Genomic DNA, 17,852 nt, shown 5'->3' on the forward strand with positions numbered 1-17,852 from the left:
TGTAATATCTTGAAAATATTCATTTTAATTACATGCTGTAAAGGGCCATAGTGATCTATATTAAATGCACAATGTATTTATGGTACTTTTGGATAAGGATTAATGCTGTATTGCTTAAAATCACTTCTTAAATAAGCCATTATTTCTCGTAAAAAGTAAAGGATAAAAAATGGTTATTGTGGTTTATCCCTAAGAGATAGACATGTACCATCATGGACTTTTTTGTAGGCCTTTTTTAAGGTGTACAATACTGTAGTACATTATTTTGATCTATCTCGTAGGGTTCAGCCAGCGTTTGCAATGTAAGCGCAAAAATATGTGTTTATTTACGACATCACGTTAGAAACCTCTAAAATTATCAATGTTTCTCTACTATATTATGCATGTATTATACATATGAACCTTCCTCTTGAATCACTCTATCTATTAAAAAAAAAAAAGCATCAAAATCTGTTGCATAGATTTAAAGATCTAAGCATACATAGGGACAGACAGACAGCGGGAAGCGACTTTGTTTTATACTATGTAGTGATTATTACAGTAGTTACATGCCTCTCAACAGTTAGCAAGTTAACTTTACCCCAAGACTATATGGTGGGCACTGTAATTATACTGGCAGGCACCACAAACTAACAATTATAAAGGTACAAGACACCACAAGTATACACATACACGCATGAAAACCAAACCTACTGGGAAGGACTTCTCGGTATAACGACATTGCCCCAGTACGCAAGGTGAACCTTTCACGCCGTCACTTTGTACAAATACCTACTTTAGCCGATTTACTATCCGCATCCAGTGGTAGTTCCCCGGATTGCTTCCGCCTTTCTGCACTACATTCCCTAAACCCTTTTAAATTGTAGGAAGGATAAGGAAAAAAAGGATATTTTTAATAGTACATAGTTTTAAACTTGCCAATATTGTCCAATTCCATTATTTTGTACAGTGAAGTATTGAAAAGTATTCAACCAATATGATGGTTAGTGATGGGCAACATGGATTAAAAACCTCTACTGATCAAACACTGGTACATTTCTTTAACATATCCGATAACAGACACGAAACCAATTCACTATACTTGTAAATAATCACAAACAGGGCTCTATCACTAGTGGTGTATCTGTGTCAGCCGATGTTTCCAATTTTCTGGATTTACGATACAGGTACTTAAAAAAAAGCTACGTAAGGGTAGGCATTTAATGCGAATAAACCTGACCGCCCATTAGAATGAAAAAAGGCATGCTCGCACCGGCGTTTCTTCCTTGTAATTGGCGGCCGCCTGCAAGAGAAGCCATCGCCTCATTTGACTGAGACACACCATGGACGTGTTTGCTTCCGTACCGATTCACTGTGATTGGTGTCCTAACAGTAGACATGTACCTGACAGGAACTGTATCAATCACGAAACATAAACGATGCTACAGTGTCTCAGATTATTTTAATGAAATTTGCATCTCCCCACCGATACGCGTGAAAAAAAGTACAGTTTTATCCATTCAGATATCACCCACATTTTTAATTTATCTGTTTGTAGTTTCATCTGATTCTTTTTTCCCACATTTTTCCTGTAATTGAAGACTATACTTGAATGTTGTGTTGCCTTGCGTCAAAGACACAATATGTATTGTGTGCCATGCACACATTTTATGTAGAAAAGTACAATTTTTGTCATCCACCGATTCTTTATAATAAATAGTTAGGTATGTTAAGGTACTGACTGGTTGCTTAAAAATTATCTAATTTCTTGAGACTTTCACTGTGATTATTTACAAAAAGTATGCATTTGCATGTGCGTGTGCATGTGTGTGAAGCTGAGAGCGCTCATGTGAGCATCCAGCATAGGCCAGTGTCTAGTAGTACTATAAAGGAGTAAGGGGGAAACGAGTCATGTCCCCACATGTGTGACATCACGTCTTCAGGACAGTCTCCGCCGGTTCCGTGCCCCCTAGTCACGGTGGCACCCACTAACTTTAACAACTATTCAATACCGCAACCTCCCCCCTCCCTCTTCCCAGCAATATATATATAAGTAGAGCCACGGAATTTTCGCGCATTCATTTAGTCGAAAGCTAGAATGCAAGCCTCCACACTGTCGCACTGTGTTCATGATTGGCACGCAGTTGTTTGGACACGCCCCTTTACGACCGTGAGCCAACGATGTCCAGCTAGGAGAGAAGTATGCGAATCAGGTAGTGCCAAATAACAAGGATAAAAATGTTCTCGCTAAGAAATCAACCAATGGGAAAGTAAACATGGGTCGAGCACACCTACAATTTGAATTCTATCCCGAGGCCAGAGGAATCCACAAAATTTCCGGGACTCTATATATATAAGCTACCTGGGTGATAATCATTGTGGCAACAAGTCATAGATGTTACTATACTAAGAGGTTTCTGTTATCCGTCTGTTTGGTTTACCTGTCACAGCCCTGGTCCAAACAGTGACAGTTTTACTGCATTTCATTCTTAGTTCGTGGGCTGACAAATTTTTTTATTTAATTTGTTCTGAAATTTCACTTCTTTACCGGAGTTCATTGAGAAGCGCCGTGCACAATTTGAGTGAGGAACTGGCCACGGCTGCAGGAACGGAGCCCCCTGGAGTATGTTTCGAGAATGGATGGCCTGGCATTGGCCCCCGACGCCCGAGACAGGGGTGTCCATCCCCAATGCTGTTCCAGCAGGGTTGGGGGGGGGGGGGGGCACAGGGGCCACCGTGGCACATTCTCCCACTCCCTCAAACCAACAATCATTCCCCCCACTCCCTCAAACCAACAATCATTCCCCCCACTCCCTCAAACCAACAATCATTCCCCCCACTCCCTCAAACCAACAATCATTCCCCCCACTCCCTCAAACCAACAATCATTCCCCCCACTTCCTATTTAAAATTTAAAAAAAAAATACATGACTTTGAATGTGATAGTGCCCAACCAGGTGGTTCAGAGGTCCTCCCAACTACAGAAAAAATTATGAAAATTATTTTATAAAATTCTCTTTTAATGCAAATATATATGACACCAAAAACACGCAGTGAAATATTGCACCTAAAGAGGCAATTGTCAAACTGATGAAAAACTTTTTAGATTTTGTGTATATTTATTTACTCTTTCTTATTTCCCCCCCCCCCCCCCCCCCCCGAGCGGTGCATTTATTTATTTTTTTCTTATCCTCCCCCCCCCCCCCCCCTGAACGGGGCAGGCGGCGTGATGAAGTCGCTGCAGGACCTGGCCGCCAGCTTCGAGACGTGGCTGGCCAACTCGCTGCGCAACTGCCCCGCGGGGCTGGCGCGCGCCAAGATGGCGGCGGGCGGGGCTCTGGCGCGAGCCCTGCGCCGCCACCTGGCGCTGGCGCGCGTCGCCGAGGCGGCCGGCGCGCTGCTGCGAGACCCGTCGCGCGTCACCCAGATGCTGCTGGACGCGCGCTGCGTCGACCTGTCCCAGGTACAGCACCAGGTCAGCGTCACACCCACCCACTTTCCTTCCTTAACATGAAATATATCGATGGCTTAGAATGTAAACCTTGTATCTCATAAAATGCAAATTTTACAGCAGAGACAAAAAAAAAACGTTTCTTTCCCCCCCCCCCCTCCCAAATTAATAGTTGTACAATTCTTTTATGTGATATCCCGATAGAAAGCAGTAGTATGCACATTTTATTTCTTTCAGCCAAACATCTTGTGAGATGCAAGGTAGGTTTTCCAGCCAAAAATATAAAAAAAAACGTATTTTCGTCCAAAAATTGAGATACGAGGTTTTCATTCTACGCCATCGATATACTGTTTAGTTATATAGAATTTTTTATTTTGCTTGCGAGATACTAACATGAAATATTTATTCCTCAGTTTTTTTTTACTTTGTACACCGAACTGTTTTCCTTCACGAAAATTATTTATCTAATCGCTCATAAGACTGCAATTATGGTATGCCCTTAGCCAATGATTGTTTCCTTGTAGTGCAAGAGAAGCCATTTCGGTATGGTGGGACAACATGCAGCTTTCTACAATGTAATCTGCATCGCTTCAGGCCTAAGTTTGATCGCAATAAATATTGTTAAGTTAATTGGACGTAGTTATGCAAAAAGGAAACCAACCCACAATTTTGTTATATTTTATTTGAAAATAAATTAAAATAGTACAAGGTTGATCGTACCGTCATTGCTATTATTATATCAGTATTTATACTAGACCATTAAAATTATACACACATTATGTTATCAATACGAGAATTACAATTTATAATTAACTTTAACTTCAAAATACTCAGAATAGATTTCATGTGGGTTGGTTCCTTTTTGCATAACTACGTCCAATTAGCATTTTTATTTTACTTGCGAGATACTAACATGAAATACTTATTCCTCAGTTTTTTTACTTATTACATGTTAGAAGATAACATGGATGGTAGCGAAACTCAAATGAAATATGTACGGTAACTCAGGTTGTATGCACGAAACATTGCCCGAAGCGTAGCGCTCGCACTGCGGGGAAAGTCGTGAAAGTGACTTGTGTTTTAACGACGGATGTTACCAACCGGGCACGAAGTGACTTTTTAACTACGTCACGGTTCCCAGCCCCGTGCACCTCGTCATCCCTCCGTCCTCTCTGGCGACCCCCGACGCTGGACGGACGTCGGTCATTCTCCCTCTTGAGCGGGAGCGACGGAGACGATGACTAGCCCTCGGCCGTGTGTTTGAGGGACGGCAGGCCGCATGCGGTTATTTTCCTGGGATTTTACATCCCTACAACTCACCACACTGCCACATCAAAAAACAAAAAAAAAATCAGATCTCGATTAGCTGCTTGTAAGAGTACGAAAAGAGAAATTAAATTTGATATCTCATAATAAGTGGATAGCCACATATAAAATGCCTAAAATAGAGCAAATCATATTTGATAAGCAGAATAGTCTTCCCGAAACCTTGCTTGTAAGAGTACGAAGAGAGAAATAAAATTTGATATATCATAAGTAGATAGCCACATATAAAATGCCTGAACTAGAGCAAATCATATTTGATAAAGCGGAATAGACTTCCCGAAACCTATGACACAACTAAAAACTAGCATTTTCTATTTCTAACAATCTTTGGCTCTTTCTATTCATGTGAACAAACATTCTCTTCGATGAATCAAATAAAAAATAAACTGAGGACAACTTGCAATCATGCCAGAAATTGTTAAAAAAAATTAGTTACTTACCAGACATAGCTAATCTTTCAAAAACGATGCAAGGTCACCGTTCCAACTAAGTAATGAAATTTACAAAGCCCAGGTGGTTTATTTATTTTAATAATTAATGAAAATAATTTAGGTTTTCTTGTTTTGAGTGGAGTTTATTTTTAAGATTTTATGTTGAATTTGTGAATAAATATATATATATATATATATATATATATATATATATATATATATATATATATATATATATAGAGAGAGAGAGAGAGAGAGAGAGAGAGAGAGAGAGAGAGAGAGAGTCTTAAAATTCCATGTACATATAGAGGGAAAACTTGTTGCAGCTCTCTGAAAAATTTTGAACATCTGTTTATTTAAAAATTGGTTCATCTCATTCGACAAGTCGGCCGACACCTGCCTTAAACCATCCAAAATTCCCGCCTGAAGGTTTGTTTCTTTCTGTATTCTGCTCACGTGCATGCCTTATGCAGGGCTGCTTACGAGCGTAGGTGCGATCCTGGCCTACGGTGGCAAACACCATAGGCGTACCCAGGATTTTTTTTCGGGGGGGGGGGGGGGGCGCATCTGATTTTTAAGAAAAACTCCACTAACACCAAAAAATAATTGTTTATAATTAACTTTTTTAAGCTTACAAATTTTTTACAGAAGAATTCTTTTTTTTTTTTTGGCAAATTCAGTAACCACATTCTCCGGGTCGATGTGGATGTTGTAGTGGACATTCAGTAAGGCCAATCCATTCAGTCTGTCCTGAGATATGGTGTTCCGCAGATAGGATTTTAATCTTCTTAAGCAAGAAAATGTCCTCTCCAGAGTTGCCGTGAGGCGGGAAGGGTCGCCAAGAAGGGGGGTGGGGGGGGGTTGAACCCCCAAAACACCCCCCCCCCCTGGGTACGCCCATGGCGAACACTCTCGTGTGTTCCCGACTCCTCGTGCTGATGGAACGGACCACCGGTCGCCCTGCTGAGGAGTGGCTTGCGCAGGCCTGCTGGGTGACCCGCTGCGAGGAGGAGACTCTGGCGTGCCTGGTGGAGGGGCTGAAGGGCTGCCTGCGCGAGGGACGCCAGCTCGAGGGCCTGGCCGCCTGGCTCAAGGACGCCGCGCAGCAGGCGCTGCAGCCGTACGAGGGCAAGCCGGCGTACGTCGGCGCGGCGCGCAAGTTCCTCCTCCGCTGGACCTACTGCAGGTGTCCATGCCGTCTCGAAACCACTCGGGACGTATCCGAGCGGGGGCCTGCTCACGGAAAAGCATTTAAGAGTGCGCTGAGGGCCTCGCCCCTGGAAAGGAGAACATCCACGAGCGAACAGTCGCCGTACCCGGCCGGGATTCGAACCCCAAGGGGTGGCTAGCTCGACCACTGATGAAAAAATTCCCCCGGCCTTTTTTCAGTTCCGGAACAGAAATTCACCCCGAACACTGATAACATTTTGCCACAAATATGTAACAAAAATTTAAACACGAATTTTCGCGACTCGTAGGCATACCACGCTATTTTATTCCTCTACTGCAGATAGCACTGAAGTCAAAGTGCGTGGTCTAAGTGCTTATCCGGGTACTCGAGAGAAAAAAAAAAAAAACGGGAGGAAAAACAACTTTGCAACACACAGACCGGCATTCCAAGACACAAAACTAAGGGCTTAGGTGTTGAATATACTACACTCGTACAAGTAGAAAGCATAAAAAAAAAATAGAATACTATGACCTTGACCTATATACGTTGATCCGTTCAAAATTAAAAAATATACAGTAGAGCACCCCTCAACCGGAATCATTAGGGGGAGGTCTATTCCGGTTATGGGAAAATTCCGGGTAAGGGGAGTTGCAGTAGGGCCGGCATCCGGGCCGGTTGAATTACCTTCATTCTAGCCAGCTGGCAGGCACGCTTTTCTTATCTCTGTGGGTGGGTGCATGCATGAGCGAAGAGGAAGAAGATAAGGGGTCAAGGGAGGTATTAGGACTACAGCTGCAGTGTTGTGTTACTTCTGTGTTGACGTGCTAGTGAGTCACATTTCCTGGAGAGTGTATAGTCACTGCCATGCACAGTTTACATTTCACATACACAAGAATAGCACTTCAAGCATCTCGTTTAAAAACACAGATAGAGAAATACAGGTAAATGTAGACTGTTTAACCATATATTAACGTATAAATATGTACATAATACGTAATTGTACACTAAATTATTGTCTACAAACTGAAAGCATCACACGTTGGAAGTAAATGTTACTGGCTATCATGTGTGTCAGCGTGTGTAGTGGGAGTCGGTGTACATACTCTCAGGCCGGCCGGAATTTTCAGTTTACTTGACATAGTGAAACAATAAAACTACTTATAGCATAAACATCTTTATAGTAATTTACATCCGACTCGAAAACCAGCGATGTATTTACGCAATGCGCGGGAAAGACTGGCACTAATTAGCTCTGTGACAGACGTGCGCGCGCGCATACAAGACATGTACAGTCAGGCAAAAGCAAAAACGCCTCCTTCCAGTGCGGAAATGTTTCAATTTTTTTTGGAAAATTAGTTCCGGATATCGGGAGTTCCGTTTGTGGGAATTACGGTTGAAGGGTACTCTACTGTATACAGTAGAATCCGGATATAACGACCTTCAAGGGACCGGCGAAACTATGTCGTACTAACCGGATGACGTACAAAACGGTTTAGGTAAATAAAACATTTTGTAGGATATATAAACACATATACTTTATTTTAATGGTTTTAATGGTTCTTCTTTATTGTTGATATTGTAGAATGAGATACGCCAAACTCCTTTGCGAGGGTTGCATTTGATTCACCGGCTTCTAATCGGTGTAATATTGCACTTTTTTCCTTCAATTGTAAAACACTTTCGCTTCATAGAACTCATTTTGTTCGAGCTTTAAGAACTTGTCATAACAAGTGACAAACCACTAACTGTGGATTCACGCGCCAATAAAGGGGGCGGAGGGGTGAAGTTGGGGCGCCGAGGTATTGGTAGGTCGTGAAAAACAAAACATTGCGCGTCGTTTTAACCGGATGTAATATAATATTCGTAATTAATGGTCGCTATAAGCAGTTGGTCACTTGAAACTGAGTCGCACCAAAAGGTTTATTTTCCCAGTGCCTAACTATGAAACCTAACTTGAGCGAACATCATCGTCGTTACAAGCGGTTAGTCGTCGTATATGGTCTACTGTATATAATTAGGGACACCTGTATTTCGCGAATACATTTCGTGTCAAGGTATTTCACAAAATACTGTAGCTTTTCTCCTGTGGTTATTGGCTGAGGTCGGTGAGAGGTGTCGTCCCGCTCTTGACGGGGCCAATGAGAATGTGGTCACCGTACTGCTGCACCCTCACAATTTGCCATGACTCTTAGAAAAAGCTACAGTATTTTGTGAAATACCTTGACACGAAATGTATTCGCGAAATACAGGTGTCCCTATATATAATATTTCCTGGTGTAAGAAGTTCTGACTAGAGCCGGGGAGGGCCGGGCGTTGCCGCAGCTCGCTGGTGATGCGGGAGGTGACGCTCGCCAGCGTCGGCAGCTTCGGCTCGCTCTACCTGCTGCGGCTGCTGCTGGACGGCTACCTGTACCACCTGGTGGAGCAGCGCGTCGCCCGGGAGCTGCGGCAGATACCCCTGCTCGTCGCGGCCCAGGTGCGTTGCTCGCGCCCGCCCGCCGGTAGAGACCTGCGAAATTCGCCATTTCGACGGCCTCCAGGATGGACTGCACATACCCCTGTACCGCACGTTCACTGGCTGCCGACTTGTAAGTCGTGTCTCGGCTGGTTCGTCTGTGATTCGATCCTTCTTTGGTTGAGGGGTTTATAACTGGTTGAGATTCGTCCAGATGAACAGTAAGGCCAATAGCAAAATTATCTAAGAGGTATATGTGTTTGAATTCTGGCCTATCGCCGAATGAATCCGCGAATTTTGCAGGTCTCTACCCATCGGTCATCAGCGGGCTCTTGCTCTTGGGCCAGCGGCGTGAAGGCGTGTTTCAAACGAGGGCGGCCCCCCCCCCCCTCCTCCCATTGCTAGGAACCCTCGACGCTCATCATCAACCGAGCACGGCTCAGTACTTGGTAATCCAACATGCAACATAAGACAGTAGCCGTGTCGCCAAACACAAGCAGTGGGACACAACGTGAAGATCACTACTTTCTGCAAGTGGAAATTTTTATCTAAGAATTTCAGGTTTCGAAGAAGCTTTGAAGGGTCATCACCTAATCACATTCATGCATACATGTAGGGTTCACGATGAGATGATGGACTGCAAAGTTATTAACACCACTCATATACAATCCATCAAGTAAATTAAAAGATTAAAACAAGGTTTGCAAATTTTTTTTTTTTATAATTAAAAAGCTAAAAATAATTTTCAGGATTCATATTTATGTTAAGTACTTTACACGAGATACATGTCCGATATTTATGGTGAGAAACGCTGATTTTGAGATGTCCTTAAGTTTATCCGTTTTCATAATAGGTACACTAACACTCCGAAGTTCCTTAACTGGATGTCTAAATCGGTAATGATTACTGAAAATCATTCATACTTGGCAGTACTGCCACGGGCGTAGCTAGGTTTCGTGGAAGACGGGGGAAACCCGGAAGTTAATTATTAGAATATAGCTTGGCTAAACCTGTTTCTAGGGATTGAGAGGGGAGATCGCAAGTTCTCCCCCGGGAATGTTTTAAAAAAAGATGACACTTGAAAATTCTTTTTAATATGCAATGAGTACAAAGCATTTGGCTGCCACATACGTACCCAATTATTTATTTTATTTTGTCGCGTGACTCTTTGTGTACTGTTCCGTCTATGTGCCGCACGCTTAACAATTTATCAAAAAATGTCTGCCTACTGGGTTTGATGGGTTGGTGCACAGGCATCCGGGTCTGACTGGGATGGGAGTGGAGGGGATCTTTCTTCCCCCACCTCTGCATGAGAATGGCATCTGCCGACGTCTCTACTCACGAGCGTCTGTTTGCTGTGGAGGCTGCCGGGCGGCTGGTCCTTCCTGGAGACGATGCAGTTGATTCTTCTCCGTGGGTTGTTCCCTTTTCCCCCGTGATCTCTGTACACCAGTTCACTGGCGAAGGATACACAAGCAGAGGTGACGGATTCCCCTTAAGCCTTGTTTACACGTTGCTAGTAGCTCGCACGCCAGTGGGTCAGTAGCTCGACCATTCAAGTTGGTCACTAGAACCCAGCTACTCTACTTGTATAAGTAGCTCGTCAGGAGCGTTTACATGTGTCGAGTAAATAGCTGCTAGTATGCGCGTTTACACGCTTCAAGTAGCTCGCAGATACCAAGAATTGTGGTGGTGGGGGAAGGCCAGTGCGCCAGTGAAACAAATATTTTTGTAGTACCTCGCCCCTCCAGTTACTGGCATGCTAGTTGTAACTGGCCTGTACGAGTAGCTCGCCATACCCGTTTACACGAGTCAAGTAACTGTCTACCAGTTACTACTCGACCATTTTGGGCGGGTTACTGGCAACGTGTAAACGGGGCTTTACAACCTGGCCCAGAGCTGGTGGTATCTCCCTACCATACGGCCGGACTTGACTGTCGTTCCGCTACGACGTCTACCACCCGACTCTCTCGCACTGAAAGGATTTTTATAGTTGCAAATGAAGCACGCTTCTCAAATAATACTGCATGGTAGAGGATGTCAATTTGTAATGACTACATTTTTTGTAGCACACACACATATACACGATGCCAGCCAGGGGATCTGCAGAAGTTCATATCCGATGACTTAGACTGGCGGCTCCGAGAGACTCCAGAGCTTTCGGGTCCGCACGTACACGTACATATAAATTATCAGCTCTGGGAGCGTCCCAAGAGTGTTGTTCCTGTGGGAAATGTGCTGTGTGCGGCGTTGTTCAGCTAAAACACTGTGTTCAGGACGGAGCGATTGTTCCCCTCCCCCTCCCCCAGCCGCCCCCACCACTGCACACTCTCTCGCTCGTTCCAGAAGTTGGTGGGAGGCCAGGATCCCGCGACGGAGCCGGACCTACCCATGTTCGCCGAGTAGCAGCGCCCGAGCCCGAGTCGACCCCGTCCCGGGACTCCAGAGGGGCAGGGACCGCACTCGCCGGGTGTCCACCGGCCAGGAAGCCACGTCACGCACCGCGTCATAAATTTATGAAGTTCCTCATTTTACGCAAAAAAAAATACTCTATAGAGCTGTTTGCTTGTGAGCGGCATGTGATAACTTATGAAATTTTTTGTACTTGAATTTTTTGCCTGCTAAATAACAACGTTAAAATAATTTTAAGAAAGGATTATGAAATAAAACTAAATATTATTTTTTTTAAAGTAAGGTGTTTTTATTTCAATCATTTTTTTTTTCTCATTCCAATTTTCCTCTGATTTCCCTCTGACAGTATTCACTATAGATGATTACAATTTGCGGATACAAACCAATTAAAGTTTGAAATTTATAGATCACTGAACTTCAGAGTGGCACGCTCACTACAGTTAAATATTAAAAGGACAATTTATAATTTTAAAAACTTTACTACAAGAGCAACTTCAAGTGGGTGTAAAAATTACACAAATTAATAATTAAATCACTTCAGCAGGAGGTAAATACGACACCTCCACAATTTTAAAAACAAGTTTAACAAATCTTAGATCCTTATAAATTACAATACGTATTAACAGTAAAAAAAAATTTCATGTTCTAACTCATCCTATTTTCCTTTTTTCAACTTGTCTTTCTGTCTTTTCATTTCCTTGTATTGTCTAAACGTTATCTTGTGAGGCACCATTTCTGTAAACAAAGGAAAGCATGTAACACCACAATTAACAACAAAAAAAAAGTAAGTTTCAACATTTGAACAAAATTAAAATATTAATGACTAACCGAGTGAAAATTGTTCAGGAATGAAAGAGACTTAACTCATTACTACCAACTTCTGTGAATTAAAGTCAATGTTTGGAAAATATTATATTTTGTGAAAATCATACGTGGCAAATTTTGTTTACATAACCTAAATTACATTTAGTGTTACTGAATGTGCTAACCAAAATTGTCTTTGAAACATTGTAAATATTTTTATAAATATAAATTTTAATGTTAAAAATTACTCTCTCACTTTCTAATAATTTTTTTTTACTACATATAGCTCTAAGAAACAGAGTACATAAATATGCATTTAATTTTGAATCTCTAAACCTGGTGCATAAAAATAATTAGCGTACTACAAAACACACTGATATTCTATCAGCAACCTTAAATTCTTTGCAATTATTATTTATTCTAACTTATTCCATCGCTTAAACCAACACTTTTGTTTACTCTCTAATAACCTAAAATATTTAGGAGCTTGACAAAACTAAACTTTTAAGCTAAACATACTGGGGGGAAAACAAACAAATGTAATTTTTTTAATGTCCTTTTCCTCACACATATTGGCATAATAAACTAACACAAACTTTAGCACAAAAAGAAACATGGGCCAAGTGCAACGTTTTAAAAGGTCAGTAAAAACTGAAATAATAATTTCATATTTATTTTTAACAAACGTCTTTGCAAAAATTTTTTTTTCAAACGTTCTACATTATCTGTCCTTAAAATCCTCTGTTCTTAAATGAATTATACGTTGCTTAGCTAACAATACCGCCTAATTAACATTTCAGTAACTTTACAGAAAGGTCAAAAAACTGCTTATTTTCAAGTACTAATAGTAAATTTAATGTAATGCTATTTTTTTTTATTTTTTTAGATTTTAGATACTTATTTTTATGATCAAGCAAGGGGCATACACACTCCCTATCACCTCAGCAGGGTGCCTACTGCAGTTGGTAAGTCTGCTTCATGTATTCAGGTGGTTATATTTGTATGTGATGGTGCTGTTGTCTCGAGAACATTTCCCGTAAAAATTGTATCGGAGGATGCGGAACATCTGCTACAACGCGTTGCAATAACGCTTCTTTCTTTTACAGAGACCTCAATGCAATACAAACATGTTGACAAAGAACCAGTGCTGACCTGCCCTACCCGTGAAAACATACCTTTCCACCATAAAACCGTAAGAAAACCCTACCTTCCCGCAAATTTTACGGTCAAACCGCAGCAAAGGTTGGAAGGCATGCTAATTTCACACAATTTTACATATTCAGGCGGCTGAAACGCCCATCTCATGTTTGTGCTTATTACCAGAGTTTTACTACTCAATTGCTGAATAGACTGATCTCCAAATTTCAATTTGTTACGTCAAGAGTTTTCCCTGTCTGCACGAACCTTGCTTGTACCTCACAACGATTTTAATAAACTTAAATTAAACTAAAACTATCGGTGAAACACATAGCCGTGATAGAAACGATCATCAGTAGCTGGGCCACCCACCTCTCACGAACTCGAACGCCGATTCGGACTGAACGACATCCGCTATGTGCTTGTAGTCGATGGTGTTCTCTTTCCCGCTCGAAGCGTGCGCCCGGCGAGCGAGGTCCCGAATGAACATCTCCTAGACAACACAGGACACGTCAGTCGAACTCAAGAAACATCCCTCCACCAGAATTAATTGTACCATCATGTAATACCCACGGTGTCCACAAGGAAAAAATATTTCGTACCAACTTAGGCGAGAAAAAAGTACTAGATTTGAAAAAAAAAAAAAAAGTACTATATTATAATTTGTTATGGTTTTAACAATTTAGGAAGTTATTATGACATTGCAATGCTCTAACTTAAATATATCACACCAAACACACACATACATTCCATAGTTTTTAAAAATAATCACGCTTAATAATAAAACATATTGGAGTTACTGTAATAATATTATATTAAAGAAAGAAGTACTAGATCTGTACTTGACCACTAAAAAACTTATAAAAGTACTAGATCTAGTACGAAAGTACTAACTGTGGAGACCCTGGTAATACCATGCATATTAATAATTAGATGCACGTTTATGCTGAAATTTACTGGTCGTAATCAATAACCTCTATTTATACACAGGAAGAGTTCACAGTTTTAACCAAAATACAAACTTGACCTTTTGTAAATTAAACATGCCATAAGTAGGACCATTCAACAATTATTTTAAGTAAAGACAGGAAAAGGTGATGCAGGTAGATCGGCGTGCCTTATACGCTCGCAATTTCGGAAGCAGAGCAACGATAATACGAGATTCAAAACGGGAAAAAGAGGCAAGCATTAAAAATGTGGTTTCGCAAGATAAGGTAACACTCGGATATTGAGGCTTCTTAGAACGGAAAACATGGTTTTCACACACTACACACGTCCCTAAATCTACCCTGAAGGGATGGTTTAATTCCTAATGGTTCATGGAGAAATAACAGTTTAAAGCTTACATTACAACACCTGTTTTTTCGCTCTACCACCGCCATTCATTGTTTACTCGCTATTGTGTATCTCTTTCACACAACTGTGGCGAACTATGGAGAGTTAAAAAAATGCTAATTTTTCAGTTTCATATATTTATAGTTCATCCCTGGATCCTGAAGGTTTTTTCCTGGTGGCTCGATCCTGTCGTAAATGAGGTTTTAATTCAGTAAATGGGAATATCCTGTACTTTAAAAAAAAATAATGTAATGTAATAATGAATTATGATCGTAAGTTGAATAAACAGGATTTTTTTTTCAACCTACAATCACTATTCTTACTTATTTCGCAATTTCTTTCATGTGCAGGATCTTCCAACATACTGAACTAAAACAGTAAAACAGCAAGCATCATGTACCACAGGATCAAGCCAACAGGATCATGCAATAAGGATCCAGGGATAAACTGGGATTCATGAGACACCAGCCATAACGAACACAGAATATACGACGGCTGTAATCAAAGAATTCCTTGGAAATATTGCACAATTCAATGTGTCAGCTACTTCAGTGCAGAGCACGTATTCCTCACAGAAAATTAACGACGTTCAAATTTTTGCTTCCCATTAGACTCCTTCGTTACATGACTCAAAATAGTACGTACTTTAAATGCAATGTTACAAAACAAAAAATTCATAATACATTTACTTATTCTAATAAAACAACAAACATGAAATATAAGCATTAAGTTAATTGCAATACAGAAGTTATTTTAAAGAATTTCATTATTCTTACATCTACACTGACTAAAGCTCTCTTAAACATTTTTTTTGAAAATCGGTAAACAATGAAAGTCTGCAATTGTGTGAATACATACCAACTGTAATGTAAGCTGTAAACCTTTATTTATTTTTTTTCACAAACCAGTAAAAATTAAGAAACCTTCCTTTCAGGGTTGATTCCTAAAAAACATATAGGTACTATTTTTTACTGGTAAACAATGAATTGCGGCAGAAGCGTTAAAGCACAGGCATTGTAATGCAAGATATAAAAATTTAGTTTTTTCACAAAATAGTAGGAATTACGAAACCATCCTTTCGGAGTAAATTTAGGGATGTGTGAAATGTGTGAAAACCATGTTATCCAATTTTTTTTTCTTTCCGTTCTAAAATGCTGCGATATCCGTGTATTACCGATAATATTACTTAATGAAGACCAACATTATTCGAAACCACCATATACAGAATTTGTTGGTAAATGTGTTCGTAGCTTATTTCCATTCTTATCAAAAGGAAAATTAGTAATATTCTCACAGAAATTTCACAGAAATGTACCTGTTGTCATTAATTAACTTCAAATTTGTTAGGACGCTAAGCACAAATTAGAGGAATTACACGTATCATGTTTAAACATGCCTTACCGTTGCCTTGGTCATTATATACAACGAATCCGTTGTTAGTTTCTCCACATCAGGAGAACTTCTCATTACAGTTTTAATTCGATCAGCAGGTAGTTTTAGCTCTCGAAACAATTCTTCACAGTATAGCCTCTCTTCATTTTTTGTAGGTGTACTACGAGTAGTCATTGCAATGGTATGAAAACTAAATCAATTTCACATTACACTTGACCATCACCAAACCTTCCTTGAATTTGCGCCTAACCAAACACCAAAATAAACAAAGCATAAAGGTTATGTCGATATATCGATCCAAGCATCCAAGGAGGAAGTGTTTAGTGGAGAAAATGTTTTAACATTTGCGTGTCGATATATCGATCCAAGGAGGAAGCGTTTAATAGAGAAATTGTTTTAACATTTGTGCTATAAAAAAATTATTTCTCTATGGTTATGGCAGTAAAAGATCAATTCTATCCAGCTAGCTAAAAACCAATTACACGCACGCTTTTTTAAAAATTAAATATAACTAAGTTAAAAGAACTTTTGTAATATGCTAAAAATGTTGTAGGGCAACTTTTGCTCACAAATGGCCCCACTTTGATGGGGACAATTTAATTTGGTAGAGCTTACTTTCTCTGTGTAAAACAATACTGCTTAGGTAATATTCAGTTGGCATGTGTCAGGAAAATTATGCCACAGTTAGGGATTGGCTTAGAAACATAAACACACACACACACACATATATATATATATATATATATATATATATATATATATATATATATATATATAATATAAAATATATAAACTTGAATAGATGAAATAGAAATAATATAAAACCAACACACAATTGAAAATTTTACTTACTTATTTAAAAGAAATGTTTCAAATTTACCCTTACTATTAATGCTTAATTATTAGTTCCAAATTTCCTAACTGCTTATTGGCACCGCAATACACATAAAATTACCAACTGACAGGAGTGACGATGCGCACATTTCATTACCAAGCAAAAGTCTTTGATTCGGGTTCGACGTTATATATTACACAGTTTCAGTTCAATGAGTTTGGGTTCCTTATTATTATTACCTCGGATAAATAGGTTTTATAACGTCGGTAGAGCTCAGAGTCTCTCTTTCATCAGACCTCTGAGTTAAGTTAAATGTGTGTAAAAAATAAAATAAATTTTATCAAAAATTCAGTTTCTCGTAGACAATATTATTTAAATTCAAAATCTCAATGTTTATAGTTCATTTAGGGCCGCGATGTGACGATTGTATGGGAGGTACGTGGTGATTAACTCTTACAATTCTTTTACTCACGTATATATCACTCCTAATGTCTATCTTTCTAGATAAAGCCCTACTTATGCACGTTTACACCCTAACAATGCATAATTATCATCCTTAGTTCAGGATGCCTACAACTTTCTAACTATTTCTTAGGATTTATTTTCATCGACGTCACGAAGCCATTTAATTCTTCCTTCAACCTTCTCAAATTAAATCAGTTAACAATGCGTGACTTTTTTCAAATAGCGGCCCGTGATTGGCCGAAAACCAAAAACTGTTACATTAATTACTGTTAAACTTACAAAATCCGCGCGCAACAATTGCGCGGAACACAAAATTTCACGTTAAATTTAAATAGACAAATACTGAAATTATAATTTACATTAAATAATAACGGCGTCAATTTTACAGTTTACCGTTTCAAAGTCATTACCTCCTTAGAGGGGACTCGGTTATTGTTCATATTCAAACGTCTATTCAGTCCATAGAACAATATTCTTATAGAGATACACTTTAAAATAATTACCGTTTTTAAATAAATTAAATATCTGACATAGAGTATACAAATAAATAAACATAAATAATAACTTAATCTGGCGAAAAAATGAAATGTTACGGTACAATGTAGTTAAATAAAGGTCGAATTATACACACGCTTTTTAAAAATTAAATATAACTAATT

At 39.8% G+C, this 17,852-nt stretch overlaps 2 protein-coding genes across 2 annotated transcripts; one reads left to right on the forward strand and one right to left on the reverse strand.

Annotated features, from left to right (window-relative positions):
- Positions 1–3,208: 3,208 nt before the first annotated feature.
- On the forward strand, positions 3,209–11,503 carry LOC134540655 (transcription factor RFX3-like). Its single transcript, XM_063383529.1, has 4 exons — positions 3,209–3,454; positions 6,171–6,373; positions 8,681–8,834; positions 11,160–11,503. The coding sequence occupies exons 1-4, from the start codon at positions 3,209–3,211 to the stop codon at positions 11,217–11,219; spliced, it is 663 nt and encodes a 220-aa protein (XP_063239599.1). The 3' UTR covers positions 11,220–11,503.
- On the reverse strand, positions 11,493–16,179 carry LOC134540690 (chromatin accessibility complex 16kD protein). The gene is made up of 3 exons (XM_063383566.1): positions 15,903–16,179; positions 13,539–13,659; positions 11,493–11,960 (listed from the first exon to the last, which is right to left on the reverse strand). The coding sequence occupies exons 1-3, from the start codon at positions 16,065–16,067 to the stop codon at positions 11,881–11,883; spliced, it is 366 nt and encodes a 121-aa protein (XP_063239636.1). The 5' UTR covers positions 16,068–16,179; the 3' UTR covers positions 11,493–11,880.
- Between the last annotated feature and the right edge of the window lie 1,673 nt (positions 16,180–17,852).

The sequence above is a fragment of the Bacillus rossius genome, chromosome 17 (assembly GCF_032445375.1).
Source record: "Bacillus rossius redtenbacheri isolate Brsri chromosome 17, Brsri_v3, whole genome shotgun sequence".
In the NCBI taxonomy this organism is placed as follows: Eukaryota; Metazoa; Arthropoda; class Insecta; order Phasmatodea; family Bacillidae; genus Bacillus; species Bacillus rossius.

What these genes read in the sequence shown, in the direction of transcription:
- LOC134540690 (XM_063383566.1), bottom strand. Translation starts at nt 16,067, where the DNA reads ATGACTACTCGTAGTACACCTACAAAAAATGAAGAGAGGCTATACTGT. An exon ending in ATATAATGACCAAGGCAACG is followed by an intron (nt 13,660 to 15,902) that starts GTAAGGCATGTT and finishes TGTGTTGTCTAG; the next exon opens with GAGATGTTCATTCGGGACCT. An exon ending in GGCGTTCGAGTTCGTGAGAG is followed by an intron (nt 11,961 to 13,538) that starts GTGGGTGGCCCA and finishes CTTTGTTTACAG; the next exon opens with AAATGGTGCCTCACAAGATA.
- LOC134540655 (XM_063383529.1), top strand. Translation starts at nt 3,209, where the DNA reads ATGAAGTCGCTGCAGGACCTGGCCGCCAGCTTCGAGACGTGGCTGGCC. An exon ending in TGTCCCAGGTACAGCACCAG is followed by an intron (nt 3,455 to 6,170) that starts GTCAGCGTCACA and finishes TGGCTTGCGCAG; the next exon opens with GCCTGCTGGGTGACCCGCTG. An exon ending in CCCTGCTCGTCGCGGCCCAG is followed by an intron (nt 8,835 to 11,159) that starts GTGCGTTGCTCG and finishes CGCTCGTTCCAG; the next exon opens with AAGTTGGTGGGAGGCCAGGA.